This window comes from Colletotrichum abscissum (genome assembly GCF_030869225.1).
Source record: "Colletotrichum abscissum strain IMI 504890 chromosome Unknown Scaffold_8.1, whole genome shotgun sequence".
In the NCBI taxonomy this organism is placed as follows: Eukaryota; Fungi; Ascomycota; class Sordariomycetes; order Glomerellales; family Glomerellaceae; genus Colletotrichum; species Colletotrichum abscissum.
Genome location: NW_026850525.1, coordinates 79,137 through 102,665, shown reverse-complemented (window position 1 = coordinate 102,665; position 23,529 = coordinate 79,137). Strand labels below are relative to the sequence as shown.

General features: G+C 51.7%; 9 protein-coding genes across 9 annotated transcripts; 2 read left to right on the top strand and 7 right to left on the bottom strand.

The window, feature by feature from the left end:
* Positions 1-230: 230 nt before the first annotated feature.
* Positions 231-1,933, bottom strand: CABS01_04066 (uncharacterized protein; the record flags this gene model as incomplete). The annotated part of the gene is made up of 2 exons (XM_060537438.1): positions 231-1,589; positions 1,673-1,933. 2 exons carry the CDS (start codon positions 1,931-1,933, stop codon positions 231-233), a joined length of 1,620 nt encoding a protein of 539 aa, XP_060390283.1.
* Positions 1,934-5,308: 3,375 nt separating this feature from the next.
* CABS01_04065 (uncharacterized protein) lies at positions 5,309-6,055 on the bottom strand (the record flags this gene model as incomplete). Its single annotated transcript, XM_060537437.1, has 3 exons — positions 5,309-5,533; positions 5,720-5,862; positions 5,956-6,055. 3 exons carry the CDS (start codon positions 6,053-6,055, stop codon positions 5,309-5,311), a joined length of 468 nt encoding a protein of 155 aa, XP_060390282.1.
* A 171-nt stretch (positions 6,056-6,226) lies between these two features.
* Positions 6,227-6,709, top strand: CABS01_04064 (uncharacterized protein; the record flags this gene model as incomplete). The annotated part of the gene is made up of 1 exon (XM_060537436.1): positions 6,227-6,709. One exon carries the CDS (start codon positions 6,227-6,229, stop codon positions 6,707-6,709), a length of 483 nt encoding a protein of 160 aa, XP_060390281.1.
* A 2,655-nt stretch (positions 6,710-9,364) lies between these two features.
* CABS01_04063 (uncharacterized protein) lies at positions 9,365-9,554 on the bottom strand (the record flags this gene model as incomplete). The annotated part of the gene is made up of 2 exons (XM_060537435.1): positions 9,365-9,411; positions 9,464-9,554. The coding sequence occupies 2 exons, from the start codon at positions 9,552-9,554 to the stop codon at positions 9,365-9,367; spliced, it is 138 nt and encodes a 45-aa protein (XP_060390280.1).
* A 586-nt stretch (positions 9,555-10,140) lies between these two features.
* On the bottom strand, positions 10,141-10,733 carry CABS01_04062 (uncharacterized protein; the record flags this gene model as incomplete). Its single annotated transcript, XM_060537434.1, has 2 exons — positions 10,141-10,347; positions 10,692-10,733. The coding sequence occupies 2 exons, from the start codon at positions 10,731-10,733 to the stop codon at positions 10,141-10,143; spliced, it is 249 nt and encodes an 82-aa protein (XP_060390279.1).
* Positions 10,734-13,984: 3,251 nt separating this feature from the next.
* CABS01_04061 (uncharacterized protein) lies at positions 13,985-14,326 on the bottom strand (the record flags this gene model as incomplete). The annotated part of the gene is made up of 1 exon (XM_060537433.1): positions 13,985-14,326. The coding sequence occupies one exon, from the start codon at positions 14,324-14,326 to the stop codon at positions 13,985-13,987; it is 342 nt and encodes a 113-aa protein (XP_060390278.1).
* A 230-nt stretch (positions 14,327-14,556) lies between these two features.
* Positions 14,557-16,720, bottom strand: CABS01_04060 (dual specificity phosphatase; the record flags this gene model as incomplete). The annotated part of the gene is made up of 3 exons (XM_060537432.1): positions 14,557-16,070; positions 16,127-16,444; positions 16,666-16,720. 3 exons carry the CDS (start codon positions 16,718-16,720, stop codon positions 14,557-14,559), a joined length of 1,887 nt encoding a protein of 628 aa, XP_060390277.1.
* Positions 16,721-18,622: 1,902 nt separating this feature from the next.
* Positions 18,623-19,074, top strand: CABS01_04059 (uncharacterized protein; the record flags this gene model as incomplete). The annotated part of the gene is made up of 2 exons (XM_060537431.1): positions 18,623-18,666; positions 18,780-19,074. The coding sequence occupies 2 exons, from the start codon at positions 18,623-18,625 to the stop codon at positions 19,072-19,074; spliced, it is 339 nt and encodes a 112-aa protein (XP_060390276.1).
* A 542-nt stretch (positions 19,075-19,616) lies between these two features.
* Positions 19,617-21,722, bottom strand: CABS01_04058 (helix-loop-helix DNA-binding domain-containing protein; the record flags this gene model as incomplete). Its single annotated transcript, XM_060537430.1, has 2 exons — positions 19,617-21,107; positions 21,162-21,722. The coding sequence occupies 2 exons, from the start codon at positions 21,720-21,722 to the stop codon at positions 19,617-19,619; spliced, it is 2,052 nt and encodes a 683-aa protein (XP_060390275.1).
* Between the last annotated feature and the right edge of the window lie 1,807 nt (positions 21,723-23,529).

The following is a 23,529-nucleotide window of genomic DNA, read 5'->3' as shown; positions in this document are numbered from 1 at the left end:
CACCACTGCCAGTGATTTGGAGGCCTGAACACATAGATCATAACACCAAACATCAGTGCAAGTCTTGGAACAAAAGCACATGTGCGGCGGATTCGACGAGGAGACCTAGCATACCGTCTGAGATGAGAGCTATAGGTTTTCCCCTCAAAAACATCAAACGACCCGCTTCACCTGCAAACATCATCCAACATCATTCCATCCCCTGAGCCCCTACTACTCTTGCACAATGACTATGCGTCTCCCACAGGCTTCCCATCGTTCTGCGGCACTGCCGCTTTAGGCCTGGAAGCTATTTCTGCCTCCTTCGCCTTCGAACCCCCAGCATCCTCCTTCTTTGCCTCAGTGGCCTTGAGCTTCGTCTCGGTTTCACTTTCTTCTTCGTCTTCTTCACTGTCCTCGCTGCTGTCGTCGCTATCGTCTTCTTCGTCGTCGTCGTCCTCCTCCTCCTCGTCATCATCTTCTGCAGGCGGCGCTGCCTTGACTTCCTTCGCAGGGGCCGAGGTCTTCTCTGTCGCGGCAGCCTCCTTCGGCGCAGCTGTCTTCTCCGCCACGTCGGGCTTGGTAGTGTCCTCGGCTTCCTCCTTTTCCGGTTCCTCCTTGATAGCCTCGGCCTTCTCGACCTCGGCAATCCTCTTCTTCTCTTCCTCTTTCTCTTTCTTCAACTCTTCCTCTTTCTTCGACGCTTCCTCCTTCTCTGACTCCTCCTTGATGACCTGGGCCTTCTCGACCTCTGCAATTTTCTTCTTATCCGACTCTTCCTCGTCGGAGTTCTCCTGGCTGGGCTCTTCCTTGATGGCTTCGGCCTTCTCGACTGCGGCAATTTCTTCCTGCGATGCAGAAGCCACCTCGGCGCCCATGTGGACCGTCACGGGCTTATCGACGTCGGAGGGCTTCCACCGGGCTGTTGTCGGCGACTGGAGTGTCTCGCGCAGAACGTCTGCATTGGTTGCCGTGTTGGCAGTGATACCCCAAGAGCCCGTAGTCGGCGATTGAAGACCGAGGGGCTTGGCGCTCTGGGCCGACGAATCACTGCCAGTGCTTGCTACGGAGGGCTTTCGGGGCGTTTCCGGGGTTGCGGTCGTAGGTTCGGCAGCGGCTTTGGCTTCGGCCTTCTTTTCGGGCTCAGCGGCGGTCGTTGTTGCCGCGGATGCAGCCGCAGCTTCGTCCTCGGCCCTTTTATCTGCGGCTGCCTGCACCTTTTCGCGCAGCGATTTCAGCCGGATTTCCTTAGCCCTCTTGGCTGCCTCGTCGGCGATGGACTGATGGGACGCGGTAGTAGCACTCTCGACAGGTGACTTTGGCGTATTGGCTGGCTTGTCTTTGGCAGGCGCTGGGGCGCTTGATGTATCGTCCTTGGGCAAGGGAGGCGCCGGCGGTGGCGCAGGAGCGGATGAGGAAGCCTCAGATGAGGAGGCAGCGGCAGCGGCTTTCGCTGCCAACGTGCCCTTTGGTACCTTTTTGATGATTTTCTTCTTGACGATTTCCTTGGGCTTGTTGTTGATATCGGGGATGGTGAATTCGTCGTAGTAGATCTTGACATGTTGCTTGAGTTCGCCATATTCGTTCCATTCTTCGATCTCGACGATGTCCTGGTAGAAATCATGGTGTCAGAAGATGGTTTCTCCTCGGCAAGCCCAAGGTGCCTAGCACCGAGTGAAGGGGTGAGTCTTACACCGAGGACGAGGCCTTCTTGTATGAGGGCTGGGAGCTTCCTGGGTCGACCCGAGGCGTCTTTGCCGGCACGGCGGCCCCAAAGCATGCGGGCCTTGTCATCGGTGGAGAGATCGATAGCTTTGAAGGGGACGCGGTTGGCGCGCAGGATGGTCTCGAGACGGGACGTGGCGGTCACGATGTGCATATTCCCAGCGGTCAAGGAAGTGAAGATCCACAGGGCCGGATCGGTAGAGAAGGTGGTTGCAGTCAACTGCGCCATGATGCTGGATTCGGTATGATTCGAGGCGGGTCGATTCGATGGGATGCAGGGAAGAGCTCCTAAGCGTGAGGAGAGGGGAGGCAAGAGACAGCTACTGGGAAGCTAAAAGGGGTCAGATTCGATCAGTATGAGCTTAGGAAATATCGAGATGTCGATGGCAAGAATGGCGGCACAAGACAAGGCAATATGCATGGTGGGGAGCCTTGCATTACGTACCTTGTGACTGATTGTTCTTTGGGGTTCTCGATGACATGTAGCTAGCTGCGTTCCAGTGAGACGATGCAGTGCTGCATGATACGCCGGTAGCGGTTCAGCGGCTGCTGGTGGGGGTTCCACGCAGATGAAACTCGAAGGGTCGTGGCTGGAGACGGTTAGTGCTCACCTCTACGGAGTATGTACAGCGGCTTGTGGCTCTGCCTTCAAGCAGAGAACCTAAGTTAGCTTACCTAAGGCACGCGGGGGCGGGGTCAGATACGTATCTTAACTCCGTACATACAGATATCCGTAGATTACAGTGCAGCGGTGTTGACCTAAGGTATAAGGTACTTTATGCTGGCTGTCTCTCAACTCTGAGGTACGCCGTGAGGTTGAAGATCAAAGGAAGGTATTCAGGCTCATAGTGTCTTTCCCTCTTGCCTGACTGGACGCTTGACAACGCAGCTGCGCCTGATGAGTCGAGATAATGGAAAGCGGCCAGAGTGAGGTGGCTTCCCAAATGAGCTGGCAAGACAAAGCTGCAAGATGAGGTGTTCAAAAGTGGAAAGCGTCACGCGGTAAGCGCCGTCCACCACCAACTTGGCTTTCTTCCTACCTATGCTATCGAATATTCGTCACCAGGACTTTAGCGCCATCACTTTACAACTCTTGAACAGTTTCCTCTACGCATGTGCCACATGCATTTTCGGCTTGACAACTCCAGGTAGCATCACTGCTACAACACTTTTCCAACATGACTACGATGCCAAGTACTTCACCACTGCGACTTCATCCTTTTTTACATAGAAGAACTTCAAGCCCCAAGACTTCTTGATCTCAATAACGACGGAAAGAAAGAAAAAAGTCAAGATGACTGGCTGTTGACCTCCGTCCTTCTTGTCACATATCAGGCATACCTCTTGTTTCCACCAGATCCTACTGGCACCATATGATATGGCAGCCATCAGCAAGCTACCACATGGGAAACGGCGCGATCCCGAAGTGCTTCGAGCGCTAAAGGCAACGTCAAATCGAGCATGACAACAAATATAGAATTCAGACGATTTGCCGGCGATTGAATAGACGAAATGGCAAACTCAATGTGACACCGTTCAAATGGCCTATGCGCAGTCACTAACACGCCGACTTTGCCGTACAATAGGTTGACGAAGTCATTCACACTTCATTGCAAACACCCCCAACAGGGCGCCCAAACAACCGCGGCAAGGGCTTCCTTGCAGTGAGCCGACTCCTCAATCAAACACTTCACGAGAGGCCATTGCCGTTGTTGCATCCAACGTGGAGGCAGAATACACAATCGCATGATCTGACGACAAGGTCTAGAAGCGACAAGCAGTGTTTCAAAGTCCCATTCCAGCTTCGAAAAGCTGTCCCAGACACCTGGCGCTCTGATGCCAAACTTTCCATCATTTGTCCCAAATGTTCACCCTTCTACGGGGTCACGACATACTCGCATAATCAACTCTGGATCAGGCTGCTATGAGGATACTCTGTGGCGATCGCTGTCAGAATCCGTATTCAGAGGGGCATTCTACGTCATCATCTTCTTCTTCTTCGCAGACCTTCACAAAATCCACTTGTTGGCACCTTGGCCTCATCTCGCAAAAAGAGAAGCTATCCACGACACCTACGCTTTTGAACCTGGTTAAGCTAGCTGGATAAGGAATTTTCTGAGCCCTTGCTTCGAAAAGACTGGCACCCTCCAAAGCGTTGCACATCCATGATCCCCCCCTCTGAGCGGGAAATGGCGGTGGAGCCCCATGATTGAGATCATTTCTCGCGACGATTCGCAAGTGCTGCGACAGGGAAGCACTCTGGAAACAGCTTATGGTTACTCAAGACGACGTCGCCGGATTGGCTGGGCGAGGGTCAATCTGACCGATGTTTCTCTCTTATAACCTCAGGCTCTGGGTCACACCAAACCGCGCAATGACCGTCCAAAAGAATGGAGAGACCTGAATCTCAATCGGCCGAGCGATAACAACGGCACGATACACGTCGTCATTGCAGACGGAGACACTTTTGATGGTGAGTCTGTGGTCGAATGCTGAAAACCACGCCAGCATCTGTGCAAATACTGTACTTCTCCCTGCAGTCGCACGATCCCAAAATAAACCGGTCGAGCGGCTCAGGACGGGCTAGATCTTTCGTCGACTCCTCCAGGCTAGCAGGTTTCCCATCGGTCAACGGATAACAAACGGCGTTGGCGCCATGGCGGGAGCGCAGAGCAATGGCTTGATTCCCGAGGGTGGTGGCTGCACCCAAGCGGTTGTTTATGGCGTCGAGCAACAGCTCTGAGTCCTAACACAAAATATAACATCATCTACTCCGTACGGTGTGGGGGAATGGAAAAGACGTGATGACGATGAAAATCCTTGGTCTCGCCGGGCAATGATTGGCAAGCGCATTTCCCACGTCGCCCACGTTCCGACGGAGAGGGATCCAACACCCGGTCGCCTCGTGCAGCAAGCCAGCGAAAGGAAGAGAAACATGGCAACCAAACAACGCAGCATCGACCAGGTCTTGGCGTCAATGATGACCTGGAGATTCTGTGGCGGCTCTGACTGGTCCTGACTCTGCCATCTGCTCACAAGTTCGGATGAGTTGTTTTTCAATGCACCAGGATACGCTGTTCCTGCATATAGCTAGCAGGGGTTCTGGAGGCGATCTGCCAGGGCTCTGCAGGCACGAACCAGTGGGAGATGCAGGCTGAGAAGACCAAGAAAATCTAGAGCAAGGTCCCGTCAGCGAAGCCGTGAAGCGCAAGCTTGCGCCGTGCAGTGCCGGCCCACCGCCATGTCTGTGTAGCCAATCATCCGGGTCACCACCGACGACGGGATCCTGCGTCCTGCGGACCCAATTTTGGACACGATCCCTTCCATGGGACTTGGTGCCGTTGCCCGGACTGACCAGCCGCTTCTGGTTCGTTGACCCAAGGCCTGGCCCTGGGACATCGGACAACACCCACAGGCCTCATCTCACGTCTCTCTGCGCTCCTCTGGCCTTCCCGGGGCTCTACGGATACGGATGCACTGCTTGGGTGCTATCAATGGGACACCTGAGATAGAGGGATACGCGAGAAGAGCCGGACCCTGTCGTGCTTGTCCGCTAAAGCCTACCTTCCAGCACTCAAGGATCAGCCTGTCGTGTCTCCGAGTCTCATCTCCTCGGCTTTTCAGAAAGCTCAGCTTCTCCTATCCACTTCGTACTGTGGTACGGATAGGACTCTCTCACAACTCTGACAGTTGGATCAGCACTACAGCAGAAAGCAGCGTCGCATTCCCCCAAAGGCAAGGCAGGGAAGGCCCCCATGGTCATTTCGCCCCTGGGGTTGTTCGGCTTGTAGCCTTGCTTGCTTTGGTAGCGGTTATTAGCATAATAACACTTGAAAAAAAGCAAAAGCAAAGCCGAGCAAAGCGCACAGAGCGACGAGTCTGGCCCCCATGTCCTCGTTCGCGCGCCCACTAGTCACCCACACACCCTTCTCTTTGGCCGCGTCGACGACCAACGGGGGACAACGGGGGGAGGGATGGGGGCCATCGGGACGGGACCCTACAGGCACAGGCATACCAGAGACAGGAAACGCCGTGTCGCCCAACGCTCGCAAAATTTCCGCCAGCCCACACGCCCAGCGGCGCTTGTGCTGGTTGCCCACACAGTTCTGCTGGAGACGGGGCGCCGGGGGCGGTAGGAGGAGTCAGGACTCAAAGGACCTGTGTCGTGGTTGTTCGGCCGAGTCGTGAAAAGGAGAAATACCTCGCCTGCCCCCTCCCACACGCCTTACACTCTCGCTTCTGTTTCCTCACCGTTGCTCTCCTTACCGCTGCGTTCAGTGCCCACACTCTCTTGCAACTGCTCTTCGTCATCGTGCCCTTTTTGCTGCACATTACTCTCATTCAGATTCATCAATATCGACAAGACAGTACCGTCATTCCCTTGACATTGCATTCATTAAAGGCACACGCTTTGCACGTTCACGCACAACTCAACCCGGTGGAAACTCGTCAGCTTTGGTCATACCTTGACTTATACCGATTCTCAAAGCCTACATAACTTATCCAACCAACATCAATCAAAATGCGTTTCACCAGCATCTTTGCTCTCCTGGCCGCCTCGGTCGCCGTTGCTCAATCCGCGGATGAGAGCACCACGACCATGACCGCCACCACCACCAAGACGGTTACCATCACCAAGTGCAACCCGACCAACACTGCGTGCCCCTTGTACACGCCGACTTCGACTGTTGCGCCTACCATCAACTCGACGACCTCCACGCCCGTTTCCACCTCCACCTCGTCGTCTTCGTCTTCTTCTTCGTCATCCTCGTCGTCGTCCCACTTCTACCCGGCTGCCAACTCCACCAGCTTTGCTGGCCCGACCGCCTCGGCTCCTTGGACCAAGTCTACCGTCCTTCCCATCAAGACGTCTGCCGACTCTTCCGCCCCCACCTCTGCGGGCAGCGCTGTTCCTTCCGCACCTGCAAGCGCCGGCTCTGGCCTTTTCGTTCAGAGCGGTCTGATGGCCGCCGTTGTCGGTCTCGCTGCTCTCGCGCTGAACTAGACGGCTTACATGGTCGTCAAAGAGCAACTCAGAATTCGCAACTCTCAGTCACTTCACATTAATTCGATTCACGACTGATCTCACTATTATTCTCAGGGGATAGGCTGATTGGAGACCTTTTATTTTATCAACGATTCTGGGTGTTTTGGAAAGCGGATTGGAGCCTCGGCTACCGGGTGGCCTTACACTTCTAGCCATAGACTTATTGTTTGGGTGTCGGGTGAGTTGGAGGAGTTTATACCTACTGGGACATGATTGCAGACATACCCGACAGACGATGCACACACTCATACTCTATTTTCTGAATGAGACGAACCTGAGATGACCTCACATTTTGCCCCTCATTGGCTCTGGAATGCAGTGACTTTGATGAAATGACGCACGATCGGGCCGTTTCGATGTGAGATGTTTGCAAAGACATTTCCCTGATTCACCATGTGTGTATTTGAGCACGACAACTGCAGGGTCTCAACATACTCTACTTATAACCCACCTCGCAGTTCAATTCATCTACTAAGGCATAGGCAGGCCACTATCAGCCACTGTTTAACTCCATCGTTTTGCATTACTAGAGGATTACCGCAGTACATATAGACGCTACCCTACCCTCGAATTCCGCACTATTTAACCTTAACCCTTTTTATAAATTACCTATCCTTTCCTCTATTCTACCCTCTTTCTTATTAAAAAATCGTTAGAATTATAGTTTTAATAGTTTATTAATAAGCTAATATTATTATTTAAAAATAAGTAACCTATTCTTATATATAAGTATTAAAAATCTTATTATTATAAAAATAATAATAGATATACTAGAGTATTTAAAAGAGCTTTTTAATAAACTTCTAATATTATTTAAAGTAATTATTTTTAAGTTATAAAAAAAAGCCGAGGTATTATATTAATATAGCCCTATTTATTTTATTAATATTAATAATACCCTTTTTAGTATAAAATATATTAATAATACTCTATAGTTACGTTATTATACTTTATAAATCGTACTTAATATTAGCGAGGATTCTAGCGTTATTTATTAAGTATTTTATTAAGGTCGTTATTATAGGGTTAGTTTAGTTATTAATATTTTAATAAGTATTTTAACTTAGTATACTTAAAGGCTCTTATAGCTTTTAATTAAAGGTTTTTAAGGGACTTATAATTAAACTTTTTACTTATTATAAGTAAAGCTATTATAGTTAAAACTATAGTACTACTTATAAACCTTAATAATAAGTAATTAGTAATATAATTATCTTTTTTTTATAATAAGTTTAAAAAAGTATTTTAATTTAAGTACTAAGTAAGTACTATACTATTTTATTAAAACTGTATTCTTATATTTATAACTTAGAAAGAATTAACTTTCTTCGATAACAAGGTACTCAGGCCACTATCAGCTCAAAGTGAACGTTGTCCGGGTAGCCGGTGACCTTTTTCTTTCCTTTGCAAGCAGAGAGCAAGTGGCTCATTTTCCTGCGCCTGCATGGGTTATACCTGAAAGGATGAGTCCCGAATGCTCTAGACCTTGGGAAGATTTGACTTGCAACAGAAGGAAGCATCTGAAATGAGTGGCTAAGACAGTACTATTGTCTAAGCCTCCGAGATGAAGCAAAGTCAGGCACTGCCGGCCGTTGGTTCTCTCTAATTGTAGGGTGGGCCAACGGCAAGCCTCAGACGCCAGCCTCAGTACTCCGTCAGTACTTACCTTACCTTACCTTAGGGTATGTATCCGTAAGTAGGTAGATTAGACCATTTCAACGGTACGGCAAGGCGTGGTAGGCTCGTCACGCTGATTCGCCCACGTGGTTGCCTTACTAAAGGAACGGGCCGCTTTCTAGGTCGTCTGTGGTCTGCCCATCAACAAAGACATCCGACGACTCCTCATCATCTTTGTCGGAATTTCTACTGTTTCCAACTCTTCTCTTTTCATTCAAACTACTAGTACCTTGTACTGCATGATTTTCCTCACTTCCACGTTGATCTCCGGTGGTACACGGATGATTGCTATCCTCGGTCCTCATTGTACTACATGGCAGACATCAAGCTCGACGGCGTCTTCCCCTCCTTCGGTTCCCGACAGTTGTGTGCCAATCGAGTATCAACAGCGGCACCATCCCGGCGGCATGCATCCCTGCAGAGATCACTTCGATTTCCATCGTGCAGAATAGGTCAATAGACTTCTCTCGTTGGTGACGAGTAGTCCAATCGATGGAAGGCATGGAGCACAGCAATACATGTAAGCAAATATATTAATGTATGCGGTGTAATGGTAGTGCAGAGCTCGAGATTCCTTCTCCCTCCTTTTTCAGCTACTCGCACCGCGCCGAATGCGAGACACAAAACCCATCCTCCAAAGCCAAAGAACTCCCCAAACCTATCCAGTCGACTCCTATTACGGCAGATCACGCTCGTGGCCGTATTTTATGCACGCAATAGCCGCAGCTAGCTACCGACATCCGGAAATATGTCGCATCATCGTTGCGCCAAATCAACTCGAAACCAAATCCTCCTGCTTCGATAGCAAGCCAGTCGAAGTTCCAGCTCTATACGCCACACACGCGACTCGAACGTGGCGTACCCGTTGCCCTTATATTGCGTCTCGAATTGAGCACGGAGCGTAAAATAGCCATTGTCCAGGCCCACGAGTCCGGTCTAGCTTCTCCTCTGGTCTTCAACCCGAGCAATTGCCTTGCTCGCAGCTATCGCATAGGGTTTTGTTCCACGGTACTATGTTATTGCAACCACAGATACCCGACTTGTTGTGGGCGCAGACCTTGTCAGCCATGGCGTTTGCTTGCGGCTTGTTATGGGACCGGGCAGGCCTCGTTGGCGTATCAATCATGATTCGGTACACGGTTTGAGTTTGCTGGGTCTTTCTTTCTCTTCGCAAAACCTTGCCTGAAGTCGAGACGGTCTTGTGTGGCGCTGTTCAGCCGTTCGGATAGTGTTTGACGGCTCGGCCCGTCGAGAAATGCTGTGACGGAGAAACTGGGGCTGCCAAGTTTCAATGACAGGAGTGTGCAATGCGACGAATGACGAGGAACAGACGGTGGGTTTTGGATTGCAATGCGACACGGGGGTCTCTTGAGGCTGAGCAGTTCCGGTTGCCAAAGAGCTATCTGCTGCCGACTAAGTTTTTCTCTCCTGTTGATCGTCGGCTCCATCGTCCTGGAGGAGCAGGATGCATTCGCTTATATATGTTTTGCATATGGCGGCACCACACACACTCTTTCCGCACACACGCACTTCGTCTCCCTCTTGGTCTCTGGCGCGCGCACACGCACACACACAAGTTCACTTACATCTGACAATCGACCCGCGTCTACATGCGGGCGACGAGACGCACAGGAGCCGTGCAGGGTGGCACTGAACATACATCACTTGTGGCCAACGTCTGGTTAGCTCCCACGCACTTGGGTCGCGGCATTTCACCAGTTCACCAGCACCATAGAAGTGTGCCACTCTGCTGGGTTGACAAGATTGCGCACCGTGCCGGAATTTGCAATGGTAATGCGCATCATTGCAGGATCCTTGGTTTGGATCTCGTATGTTTGCTGCGAACTTCCTGGTCGCGAGTCCCTCCCCGACAGGAGACTTGCGACAAAACGACCCTGTCGGCCAGGATGAGGCGAAGCCTAAGTTGGCGCAACGACCAGCAGCCTACGGCTTCAGGGCCGAGACCTGATACCGCAGCTTCACTTTCTAGAGAGAGATTTTCTCGGGATTTTCTTTGTCTTCCCGCCAGAGCCGCACTGTCAACACTCTTAACCGCCTCAAGACTTGACTATTACTATTCACTCTCGAAAGAGCCTTTACCCTCACGCCTCAAGCCAATCACCTGATGATATTCATCTCAACACACGAGATCAAAGAATGGGCTGTTCTGGCGCAATGCCGCTGCGAAAATTTTCCAAACGATGTGCATTAGTGGATCGTGGGAGGACGGAGTACTTGACCGAAAGCCCATTAACATTCCCACTCTATTGCGCAGCGTGGCTGCGTGGTGGAAACCCTTGCCCATGGTCCGACGTGATATGGCCGGGGCCTGGGGCAACGAACAGACTTCTTGCAGTTTCCCGATACAAGTTCGTTTGTATTGAACATGGCCCGGGCCAGCCAGATGAACATTGACTTCTGCTCGACTTGGTCTCCTTTCTCAAGCGCAGTCTTATTCACATATAGGCTCTCCCCTCAATTTATCGACAATGCCCACCACCATCTTGTTCAGCGGCGCAAAGCGACAGCGGAGAAAGTAAGTCAGCCCTGATACTGATACGGATATCAAAGGACCAAGGCAGTGTTCTGTGTTTCGTACTCCTTCTTAGACTAGCCAGTCTACAGTGATTGACAGCGTCAGGGAGATGGATATGTTCTCCTTCATCATCAAAACGGCAACTCACAGCTGGACGAGCCTCACGAGAGTACGAGGTTCTAACCAGGTGAGTAAAGCCTGACAGTACGGATAGCGGAACTTCTTCACTAGAATAGTGAAACCCTCGGGGTTCACCACGAGATGGGGTGGAGGGAAGGATGGGATGTTGTGCAGATAGGCCCCCTTCTGCGAGTGCGACGGGCTTCGCCATGGAACACACGGCTACGTCAGGCACGCTACCCGTACACTAGACGTTCGCGCGGCAGCAAAACGGTAACGCCCCCGGAATTCTGGGGGTAAAGTAGAGCATATCCACCCTTTTACCCCTTCAGGCTTCCGGGTCTCCGGAGTGTGAAAAGGCTGCTAACCCTCTTAAGGCTTTCCGACGTTGTGTTGAGGAAAAAGCAGGGGGTGTTGTAAGGTATAGGTAAGCTGTCACTTTTCACCTTTTCTTCTTCTTGAGGAGCACCGAAGCCACCACCACCCCCAGTATGAATTTCAGTGTGTGTGGAATGTGAATGGAACGTTGTTCTCGTGGTAGAAGAGAGGATAGATTTGCCGATTGCAACCATAGCTAGCTTTCCTGCTGTTGGGTTTTGGTATTGCATGAGCGACTTATCTACAGAGTATTCGTATACGATATGGGCATTAGGAGGAGTGTTGGGAAGAAACCCCATAAGCACACATGGCTTTTTGCCGAATCCCAGCAAGCGAAAGTACAACGGTTGTCTCACGTCAAAGCGTTTTTTCTTTTATTTATGTTTCCACAGACTGCCACGCTGCAGCGCAGCAGTCGCAGTCGCATGCTGCGCCAGACCCCCACTTTGAGAACCATGTCGCCGGGATCTTTGAGGAAACAGAGCTCTCGAGTCTCGACTTTGAGTGCTGGTGGCGGGCCGCGGACCAGGTCTGAACTGAATCGAGTGACAGACCAAGAGGGAATACGGATATGATTGCGGCACAGCGCCAGTACGAAAGGATTTTGGGCATTTCGTTATTCGGCTCTTTCCCCCTATTTCTCTTCTCCCCCATCTGCCCCTGCTTCGGCGGGGTCCCTGTTTGATTCTGTAGCGGGGACGTAGGATTCGTCGTTGTTGTGCTGCAGAATATCGGCGGACGATGGGTGGTGTCGGTTCAACGTTGTATGCGGATACGTTAGTCCTCGATTTGCAACTTGCAGGTTATTCGCACCCGTGCGGGACGGACTGTAGGTGAATTAATTCCTTTCTGTCTCGACTTGAACTGCGGGCTCCGAGCTGAAGTGGTATGGTAAGCCATTCGTCCTCCATATTTGCCTCGTGCTCTTGGGTTCGTCGTAGCTTGAAAGTCTGGGGGCATATGAACTCGAAGTCTAAGACGGAAACACGATGATTTTGACGTTCTCCGCTCGTCATGTGCAAGGAAGCGAAAGTGGGCATCTTTCGTCTTGAAATATTGTGTTTCTGCCGTGTATATCTATTTAGAAGGAATGCTATGCTTACGGTACGCCGGTCAGCGACCTCCTTGCGTACGGGAAGAAGAGAGATCTGGGGACAACATTTCTCCTATACTTGGGGTCCAGATTAGATGTGATACGATGTAGTGAGATGAGATGTGATGTGATTACCTTGTGATGAACAACAAGAGAGAAATGACAGAATGGTGGAGAGAGATGCTTTTCCATCGTGCTTCATTTATTTCGTCACCATCTATTCCGTCACCTTCAGGTGCAAATATATGCTTATTGCTTTTTGAAATAAATTGTCCAAGAGGGAGAGTGAAAGAATCTTCAAACGCCGAGGTTGAATTGATAGTTGCAACAGATCCTATTATAAATCTACTGAAATTTGAGAAAGAGGCATTGTAATTACGAGACTTCAGTACAACCAGGATGACATACTGCTCATATTATCATACAGGACCAGACCAGACGACCGACGAACTGATAAACAATGTAATGAGATCAAGAGTAGTCAGTGTTCCTTCTCGAGCTTGACTTTCTGTTGAGCGCGAGGAGGCCATTATTCAATGAGCCGAAGCGAAGGGATAAGTCTTGATGAATAGCTCTCAACAACCTGTAAAGTACCCAACTCATTAATGGTCACATTACGAGCAAGATAGATGGACGGAAGGGCGGATGAAATCACTAACCAGTTCCGACGTCGTAACGCTGTCGTGGTTGTTGTCGTTGTTAGAACAGGTAGGTCAGTTGTTCCATTGCCCTCGTTCCCCTTCTCGCCATCTTCTACCCTGCGTATACATACTTGCTTAGTACGCCCAGCACCCGCTGAAGGGATTTGTCGGACAGATCATTTCGGCGCCATCGTGTTGGACGCAACGGGTGCCTTGTGCCTGCTCTGGAGGATTGCCTCCGATGAGGCCCTCGGGTCGCCCGCCACGTTTTGCCCAGGGTCTTCCGTCCAAGTCACGTACATTGCTCCCAGCTCCGTTCAGTCGCTACCTCCTCTTCGAGATGATTGCCATGGAAATACGCCCCGAGGAACGGCTGGCGCCGCAGACCAGGCGAGGATCAATGATATATACTTACCTTCATACAAAGAAATATGAAATGGAAAAAAACTATCCGTTTGGCATTAGAGATAGAGAAAACAGAAAATCGTTATACGAATGTTGACACCACCGCTTGCCCATCAATTCACTGTGAGGTAGAGGACCTGTGTAGAGAAAAGACCACCAGAGACGTTGTATAGTAGTACAAACGTAGGAAGCTTGTATTCAGACAATCCAAGCGTCACACTCAACTTGTATAAGAACCTCGAAGTGGCCTAGAAGTCTCTGGTCTAGTCCAATGGCTCAAAGGACATCTCACCACATCACAGTGCAGTTCCAAGCCAGACGAAAAGTGTTTGTACTTTTGTATTGATGCGGAAAATTAGCTCGGGGCAAGAAAACCTCCTCCATCACGTGTGCTTGTATCTATGTTCTGACAGAAACATCTCTCCCCAGGAAAACAAGCCAATGCCTACTGCCAGTTGCCTTGTTTTCTTCACTCTTCCCACTTGCCCCGAGCGTACGAACAGAAAGACCAAAACAATGTCTGGGATCGAAAAACCCGCAGTGAGAAATACAATTACAATACATTCGAGAATCCCAGAATGCCGCCCCGTAAACGCCTTAGAAGTCAAAAGCAAGGTTTGAACCGGCCGATTGCCGAGCCAGGTATAATATGCATCGAATGCTTGGGGAAGGAGAAGAAAGAAATGCGCCCCGAGGGACCCGTTCATCTTCATCGTTGTCATCATCGCCGTGTCGTGGACATCATGCCGGTCAAAGCCGGCTTCCACCCGTAAACACCATCCTAATTTGCCGCAATCTCCAAGGTTACCAGAACCCAACGCCAATTCATGCAGAACAACATGGACCGGTCGTGATCATCATCATCATAAGTGGTTAGTAAGTGGTCGGCCCGAGTCACATGGCCCGGAGTAGAAACTCAAGAACGAGGGCCAGGCTGGATGCCTCTGCGTGTCACCTAGGCACCAGAGACTTTGCGGGCCGTCGACGCCGCCGTGGCTGACGTTGCCGAGGTACCCACGCTGCCAACACGGCCGCTCGTCTTTCGAACTCCATCCTTGGACCTCGGCGACTCGCCCGATCGCTTACTGCCACGAACCTTGGTGAGAATGCCGGACGCGCTGCTGACTCTATCCACTTGCTTGACGCGTGATGTTCCGAGGTTCTCGACGTCATTGCTGGCATCGTTGTCGATGTACGTCTGGTACACAGCGGCAGCTGAGTGACTAACCGAGCGCTTTTCACTGCGACCAGGTGACGCGGACGGTTTCCGTTGCGAGCGCATGCGGAGGTGAATTTCTTCATCCGACTCAGCGCTATGAGAATGCTTGTGGACTGTGATGGTCTCGGCGTCTTGGTGGATGCCCGTTTCTTCCTCGACTGTTGCGGTGTATGAAGTTGACCTTTGGTATGGGTGGTGGCGGTCTGCCCTATTGGTCTTCCTCGGCTGACCAGGAGTCGGCGCTGGGAGGTAGTCTTCCTGAACCCCAATGTTATTGCGGTCGTGGTCGACTTCGCTCAAAGGCGTCCGGTTGGAGGTGCTTCGGTGCGGGGGCGTGGATGCCTGACCGGCACGAATCGACGTCTTCTGCATGGCGCGGATCGGGGTGCTGGGGACAGCGGCATTGGCGGCCATTTCTTTGCGGAGCTTGCGCTCGATGCGCTCCTCGATCCACCACTCACGGAAGATACCCTGGTTGATGTGAAGCCAGTGCTGCTGGGGACCGACGACCATACCGGGGCGCATGAAGCGCATAAAGGCAATGATCTCGTTGGCCGTGAAGCCGTGGCGGTAGATGAGGTATGCACCAATGAGGCAGCCTGTTCTTCCGAGACCGGCCTTGCAGTGGACAGCGATGCCCTTCTTCTTGACGGTGATGGTCTCGTGTGCCAGTCTGATGAACTTGCGGACAGTGGTGAGAGGCGGGCAGGTGCCGTCGTCGAAGATCATATCGAGGTGAGAGATGCCCATTGACTCGAAGAAGGACGGGGAGTACAGAGGCGAGTTGAGGCGAACAACGAGGCCAATGTTTCTCTCGGTGAAATGCTTCAGAACGTTCTTAAAGGGTTGGGGAAGCGTCTTGTTGGCATCCAACTGGCCGAGTGACTTGGGAAGCGCATCAAATTCCTCAGTGCCTTCGAGGACCTTAGCAACGGGTGTGTGTTGCGGCGAGGCAAAGGCCAGGAAGTGTGGCGTGATCCAGTTGAAGTCTCCGTGCTCCACTCTCTCAAACTTCTCATACTCGTCGAGGTCGAAGTTGTCGAGGGCGCAGCAGCCCTCCTCCTTGGCCTTCCAGACGCCGTAGACAACATCTTGGACGGTGATGCCGTAGTCGGCCTGAGAGTATCCAGCGTCGCGGAAGGGCATCAAAGGTGGGTCGACTTGAGCGATGGGGGCCAGGGCCAGATGCGGGGGCCAGTTCTGAATAAGGACCATGTAGCAGGCGAGCATGCAAGCAGCGTTGGCGCGACCTTGTAAACTGTTAGCTGGGGGTTCCCATGACAACTATCTAATGCCGCGGACTCACTTCTGGGGTCGGCTCTACTCCAGAAGACAATTGGGCGATCCTTATTCTCCTTGGCACCGAGGACGTCATGGAACTGCAGGGCGAAGCGGTACAGGTGACCAATGTGGAGCGGGCCAAAGTCGTGGTGGAAAGCATTGTACAGGAGGGTATCGTCGACGGTGAAGTAGTACGGTGTTTGACGGGCGGCGGTCTGGACGGGTGTCGGGCCTTCGGCCGCTCTCTGTGATCGCTTTCTAGGTGAAGACTGGGCAGCTTCACCGTAGGGGAAGATGGTCTCGGCCGTGGGCGGGTGGATGTAGGCGGCCAGGTACAGGCGGTCTGGAAGCCAAGTCAGAATTGAGATTGGTAAGAAGGCGCAATAGAGGTAGGGATGAAGCTGGGGTAAGGCATAGTTGAAGCTGTCGCATGTTGCGCTTACGTCGGCTTGCGGCGAGCGAGGCGACCGAGACGGCGCAGGATAATGATGCGACATGGTTGTGATGTTGAGGGCGGGCAAAATGCACGATTTGGGAGTTGAAAGAGCACGCGCGATAACTCACCTGGGATGTACTCAATGACCTGGCCCATGTTGGCACTCTTGGATGAAGGCGCCATTGGGACTCGTGAGTCTCTGTTTCCTCTCTGAAGCTATTGTCCGGTTGAGATTGGGATGAGGCAGTTGCTCTCGGCGCCGGAATCCAAGATGCAACTTGGAGGAGGCTGGAGGCTGGAGGGGGTCGAAATGATCAAGGCAGGCGCCGAGATTATCCAGAGGCGAGGCTACTCCTTTGTATGCGAAGTAATGCGCGCGCAAGGGAATTCGGGAAGGCGGTCCCTGGGAAAAGTGTCGTGCAGCAAATGGGTGCGGGATTGTGAGCTGGGTTGAGGCAGGAATGTTGAAATGGCTGGTCTGAAACAATAACAACAACAAGCAGCTACTGTACACCTTTTTGGTTTTGATGTTTTTTTTTTCTTTCCTGGTCTGACCCAAAAAGCTGCGACGCCCTTGCGGAGAATAGAGAAGGAAGCGCAAGAGAAAACAGCAACCCGACTCAAGGGAGATGTGATGCTTCAAGGGCGGACAAGACAATTGTCGGAGTCTATTGGGAGGATGAGGTAAAAGGAAGGTATTGCGAAAGCGCAAAGGAGACCGAGTGACGGTGTTTTTGTATGGTTTGCTGTGTGTTTTGCTCCAAGCGGTCAATATGGGGCCGGCCCAAAACAGCAAGGGTCGGTTGTTGTTCCCTTAGCCTTCTGTGCAGTGTGGCGCCCCCCAGGTGGCCCCCCCTGCACCACGGCGACCGCTGTGCTGTGGTGTGTTCTGGCCCTGCTCATCCAGTCTTGTGCTGGCTGCCGGGCTGCCAGGTTCGTTGTCACGACAACCTGCCAGGGGGAGCACTGGCCAGGTGCGCCTCCTGACGGATGGATCGAACCGTCCCATTGGCTCACAACGCCTGAGGCAAACGCACCCGCCTCAGATCCCGCTTGGCTTACCACCTGGACTAAGATATCTACCACCTCACCACCTTACCGTGGGTAAACAGGTACCAAGTATCTTCCCTTTACCATGGAAACTAAGCCCTTTGCAGCATCTGACGGCTGTTGACCACCGCTTGCGCAGCTAATGCCCAAAAGAAATGCCCCCTTGCTCTCTCTCCAGGTTCTATCGGTTTGTTCCAACAATAACAAACCAGCCAGGCACAGATGGGCAACCGTCTCCGCATGAACTCGTTTAAGCCTTCTCAGGTTGCTTATCGGGCGGCATTGCATCAGACAACATGTGAGCCGCCAGGGCAACCCCACGTTGCGCATCTCGTCCCTCTGTGGACTCTTGAACTGTGGGCTCTACCTTACCTTACCGTCTACGGATACGGGATAGGTATGGAACAACACGCACTTCATCCATCCCGTTGGAACCAATAGAACATGTGTGTAAGTCAAAGAGGTCACCAAGTCACCTTGGGGACGGCCCGAGAGCCCTTGTGCGTGTGCGTTGGCTACATTGCTTGATTCTGTCGTGTGTCACATTCGACCCTAGACTGAGATGCCGCCATGGAAACAAGCCCGTGGAATGGCGGGGCACTGTGCTCCCTACTACGTAGTCACACTATCCTTACTTTTCTCGGTCCCTCCAAGGTTTGTGCTCACCTCATGTTTCCGTCCCGCTGTCCCGCTCATTGTTTGGTTTCTTCAAGGTACGCAAGCAGTACGTACAGTACGTTACTTTGGTGTTTGCCGGCCGGACAGGAATTTTCTTGCGCCGCCAATGACGACTTTGCCTTCTCTTTCTGCTTCCTGTCAAGTTCCCTTTCAGAAAGATCTCCATCCCTCCCCCACAGAGCCGCCGTGACAGCGCAACATCGACGGGGCTTGCCCATTCCTGTCCACCCAAGGCACCTCATCACCCTACTTACCTAAGATAGTCTACCTATCTATCTCTATCTCGATTTCACCCCTCCCCCTCCCTCCACATCCCACCTCCAAGCGCAGAACTCCCAGCGCCGAGAATCCCCAACCATGGCCGTCCACAACACCATTGACCAAGAGTTCCCCTGCTCATTGTGAGTAGTCGCCGCCATACCCAAATCCCGCATGAACCCCCCCATTCCTTCTCGTATTTGTACCATACCCACCTCATAGAGATACAAAAAACTGAGACATGCGAAACGATTAGGACAATCAACGTCCCCTTCCCGACCCCGCGCCTAGCCACCGTTGCGCACAAAGCCCTCGCCGTCGACCAAGAACTGTCTCCCCTCGTCCGTCGCACCTTCTCCGTCGATTCCGACTCACCGAGTGACGCCGGCGCCGACGCTGCTTCCGTCCTGCGCGTACACTACAAGGCCACCACAAACCGCATGCTTCGCGTGGCCGTCAATGGCCTCATGGAGAGCCTGAACCTCGTTGTCGAGGTCATGGAGGAGCTGGATGTTGATGTTTTGGAACACAACCGGGTCTCTTCGCAATAAGGGGCTCGGAAAAGAAAGAGAAGGAGCAGTGAAGAGGGGGAGGGGAGAAAAGAAAAACGCCTCTCGTGGATTGCTACTCGAAATATGGGAAACTAAAAGGAGAAAGAAAAAATACGGCTGATCGCTGGAAATCCAAGACAAGAGAGCGGGAACGAAGTCGCACGCGATGGGAAGAGAAGACGGGAAACGATGCATCATGACTTCATTTTTTACATTTTTTGTGATACCCTAGAATACACAGCCACATGATATGTGACATGATCACAAGGTGCCGGTGCTCTCTCTGTAGAGCTCTAGTCTAAATTTGCTTCTAGATTCTCCTGAGCCTAATACCTTAGGTTCAGGCAGGCTTGTGCCGGCGATGACCCCTAATGCGGCCAAGTACAGCAAACGTGGCAGGAATATATGTTTCCTAACGGTTATACGACTCCAGATATCCCTCTATGGCCCCCCTTAATTACTTCATATATCATGCCCGCCCGGTCTCTTGACCAATATATTGTCTCTGTGGCTCTCAAGGCCATCATTACAGACGCGCTCGTCTAGCTCTCCACCGCCTCCTTCTGCTCCAAGGACTTTTCCTTGAGCTCCAACTTCTTCTCCGCCTCCTCGGCTCGCTTATTGGCATCGGCGACTTCCTGCTTGAGCTGTTTAATGTATTCAATGGCCAGCTCAACGGTGCTGGCTTTACTGTTCGGCGCCCCTCCAGCCTTGGCCTCTTTTTCTCTCTCTTTCCTCTCTTCGCTTTCGCTCTTGGATTCCTTTGGCGGCTGCGGCAGCAGCGTCGCAATCTCTTGCAACGCCGAGTTGATTCGGTTCCGGCGGCCCTGTTCCGCAATCTTGTGAGAAGTACGCTTTGATGTGAGGTTGGTCGACAGTTCGCTGGGATACGTCACACCGGGCACGGTATTGCCCTCGAGGATGTTCTGATAGTTGGACTTTGACATTAACAGACGAGATGCGGTGTCTTCGGCGGACATGCCACCGGGGGTTCCAGGTAGGAGCGGCTTGATGCTAGGAGATATCCTCGGCCGCAACGCAGGCGAAACGTGTACCGAGCTCACGCTTCCCCTCTTGCTCTGGCTTCCCCTGGCCAACAGCTTGGGCGTTTTCCGCGCCGATGGACCTGAAGATCCAGGAGCAAGGTTCGGGCTCGCGCTGGCTGACGCCGCAGCGGTGGGTTTGGCGAATACAGGGGAAGGCAGCGGCTGGAAGGATGAGCCCGCAGCCGTGCCAGGGTCCAGAGGCGACTGAGTCGGCGTTGATGTGTCCAGTCTAGGGGGTTTCGTTTTTGATGAAGAAAAGTTCACGGATTCGGGCAACTCGAACGATTCAATATGGTCTGATGGGCCTAGATCGAGAGGATTTGATGAGGCGGAGTTGTTTGCGCTGGAAGCAGGCAGCTTCATGAGAGAGGCCGGTGTGGCGGGAGACGGCTTCCCTTGAACGTGAGCCGGAATCCCGGGATGAGGCTGAGGTTGAGGTTGAGGTTGAATGAAGGGTGATTTGCTCGATTGCTTCTGTTGCGGAAGAGGCGGCGGGGGCATATCTGACAGGTTCTCCGGTGATACTGACGCATTTTCAGACTCTTCGCTGCTCATCGGGGCTGGCAGAGCCGTCGAAGGAAGCATCTGATCCAACCCATCCTCGTTCACCTCCCGCATTTCCGAGAGAGCCTGTGATACCATCTTCGGCGTGGGTGTTGCCCTTTTGCGCTGTGGTTTTGAAATCGGCGACTGTCGCACACTAGATTTGGCCTTGGCTCTCGAGGCGTTGGTCTTGCGGGCCTTCTTTGATAAATCTACCACAGGCTGTTGCGTGGTCGTGGTTTCAACGTCCATCTCGGCTGGTGAATTGTGGTTTGAGAGGGACGATCGACGGTCGTAAAGCAGTCCCTGGTCGCTTTGCGCGTGTAATGCCGGCGAGGTGAGAGGGCTGAAGTATGCGCCTGGAATTGTAAATCCGCCAGCTTCCATCTGGAAGTGAGGATCCAACGGTGTTACAGCTGGCGAGACCAAGGGAGTGAAAGCCATCTATTACGTTCAGCTAAAGAGGTTCGTTGCACTGCGAGGGGGATCAACTCTTACATCCTGCTGCTCCTTCATCCTTTGATACCTGCTGCCAAACATGGGCGTCTGGCTTTGGTCGTTTGAGTAGAACTGGTTGCTGGCGGGCGGCATTTCGAGACTCTGAGGTGTAGGGGGAACGGCGTGTGTCTGGCTAGCGTAGTATGCGACTTGTTGTTCTTGTATCTGGCGATGTTGCTGTTGCATCCTTTGCTGCTGTAGGTACTGTATCTGGGCGTCGATTTCGGTAATGGCATCGGTTGACGTCGACGGGGGAATCATTTGAGTCTGTATAGCAGGGTGCGCGGCGGCCGTTGTCATGTTGATAAGCTGCGCTTGCATAGCAGAGGTGGTAGCTCCCATGAGCATGGACGTGCCGGTTCCTCCCATCTGAGTATCGATCTGCTCGCGACCAGGCTGATGCATGATGCCGGTCCCGTTGCCAGTCTGATAGTCGTTGAAGTCGAAGGGCATCGCATCGCTGAGGTTGCCCATCCCACCCAAGTCCAAGAATTGCTGAAACTCCTCATCGTGGTTTGGTGCCAAAGCCGGGTCCTGGGGGTTCCAAGAGGCGGCGTCCATCATGGCTACACTGAAGGTTGCGGCTCCGGCTCGGAGAATTTCAAAGCCCGGACTGCAAATGGCGCTGTCGTGGAAACACCGTCGAATCTTGTGCGCCTTCCTTTTTGCAATATCCGATTCCTAAGATCCTGATCAATGAGCTCGATTGGCGCGGTCGTAGGCCGATAGCGACAGTCGTTGAAGTATGTCGGGGTGAAATAGGTGAGAGAGGCTCAGTAGGTTGCGCATAAGGCAGTGTATGGAACGTAAAGGCACGGCTTGTCGTGGGGTTCTGTTCGAGGTGCGTGGGGAATACGGGATGAAAATGTGCCGGGCGCAAAGTGTAAAGCGCAGTGCCTCGCGCCGAATGAATTCGGTGGGAGACTTCGCTCTCTCGATGCCAAGAAGAACTCGGGTTTTGAACAACCTGTGACGGAGTGATGGACGAGGTTGAAAGATGGTGTTGGAAACAGGAAAACCTGTCTCTCTTGGTGGAGAGAGAGAGGCTGGAGAAGACGAGCCGACGGAGCTGAGGGACTGAGAGGCAGTGGCAGTGGCAGCGAGCAGGTGATAATGGTGGGAATGGTGGGGGGAGACACACCTACTGCGTACATACGCATTAGTGCACTAGAGAAGGAGGTGGGACGGGGGTGCATTCAGATGGATGGATTGCCATTGGCAGCCGGTGAGTGGTTGACGAGCCCGTGGACACATTTTTTTCTCGCGTACCTTGGACTGGCAGACCCAAGCTTTGCCTCGATAATCGACTGCTTCCTTGCCCAGGACATGGATGACAAGTGAACTGGCCCGTGCCCGGCGCATTCATGCTTCCAAGGACTCCCCAGTACAGGGATTTTATTGTGTGGTTATTGTTGAGCTATCCGTAACTGCACTAGGTTTCTGTAAATTGGTCGAACCGACCGACACGCGGTTAAATTGGGAAGCAGAAAAAAAAAACACACAGTATGATATCCGTTACTCCCGTACTCAGGGATCCTACCCGAACAATCTTACCGACGGCAACATGTCATGTTGGCGGGTGTATCACCACCAGCGACACCCGCTAGCACCTTCAGATCTCGGATCGTCAGCAGGTTGGAAGAGGTCACAGGACAATTCTGAGCGATCGCCGCGCCTATGAATACCCATCATAGCCGCAAGGTCAGGTATGTTTGCGCTGAAGCCGCAGTCGAAGATTATGTGCTGCGAAACAGTTGCCCAACACGGTTTCAAGTCCGATCACTTACAGTGGGGTGTCTAAAGTTCGTGTGCAGCGCACAGTATGCCGCAAAAGTACTACTTTTCAACAGCGAATAAAAACTTAAATATAATAAGAAAAAGAAATCGAAAATCACTATATAACTAATTAGCTATTATATTAGTATATATCTAAGTTATACTATATTTTACTTAATTATAAAAGCGTTAAATAAATCTATTAAAAAATAGGTTTTAAGAGATTTTTATTATAGTGGATTATAGGGCCTATTAAGTACGAATAACACTATACCTCTTAGTAAATTCTTTTTTATTCTTTATTCTATTTTTATATTATATTATTAAGTATAAATATAACGTGTTTTAAGATATATAAAAATAATTTTATATATTTTATATATTTAAATATTTTATTAAAATTTTAGTTTATATTATTTATACCTAAGTTAAAAAGATATTTATAATAATGAAGAAACGTAGTTAGTGGGCTATAGGTGACGCACTGGGAGGGTGTATACGAACTTTTGGCATCCTACTGTACCTACTGTCCGGGAATATCCGCCTTCGCTTCAAGCACTGTCCGAACCCTCGGGCAATGCTCAGTGTGAAC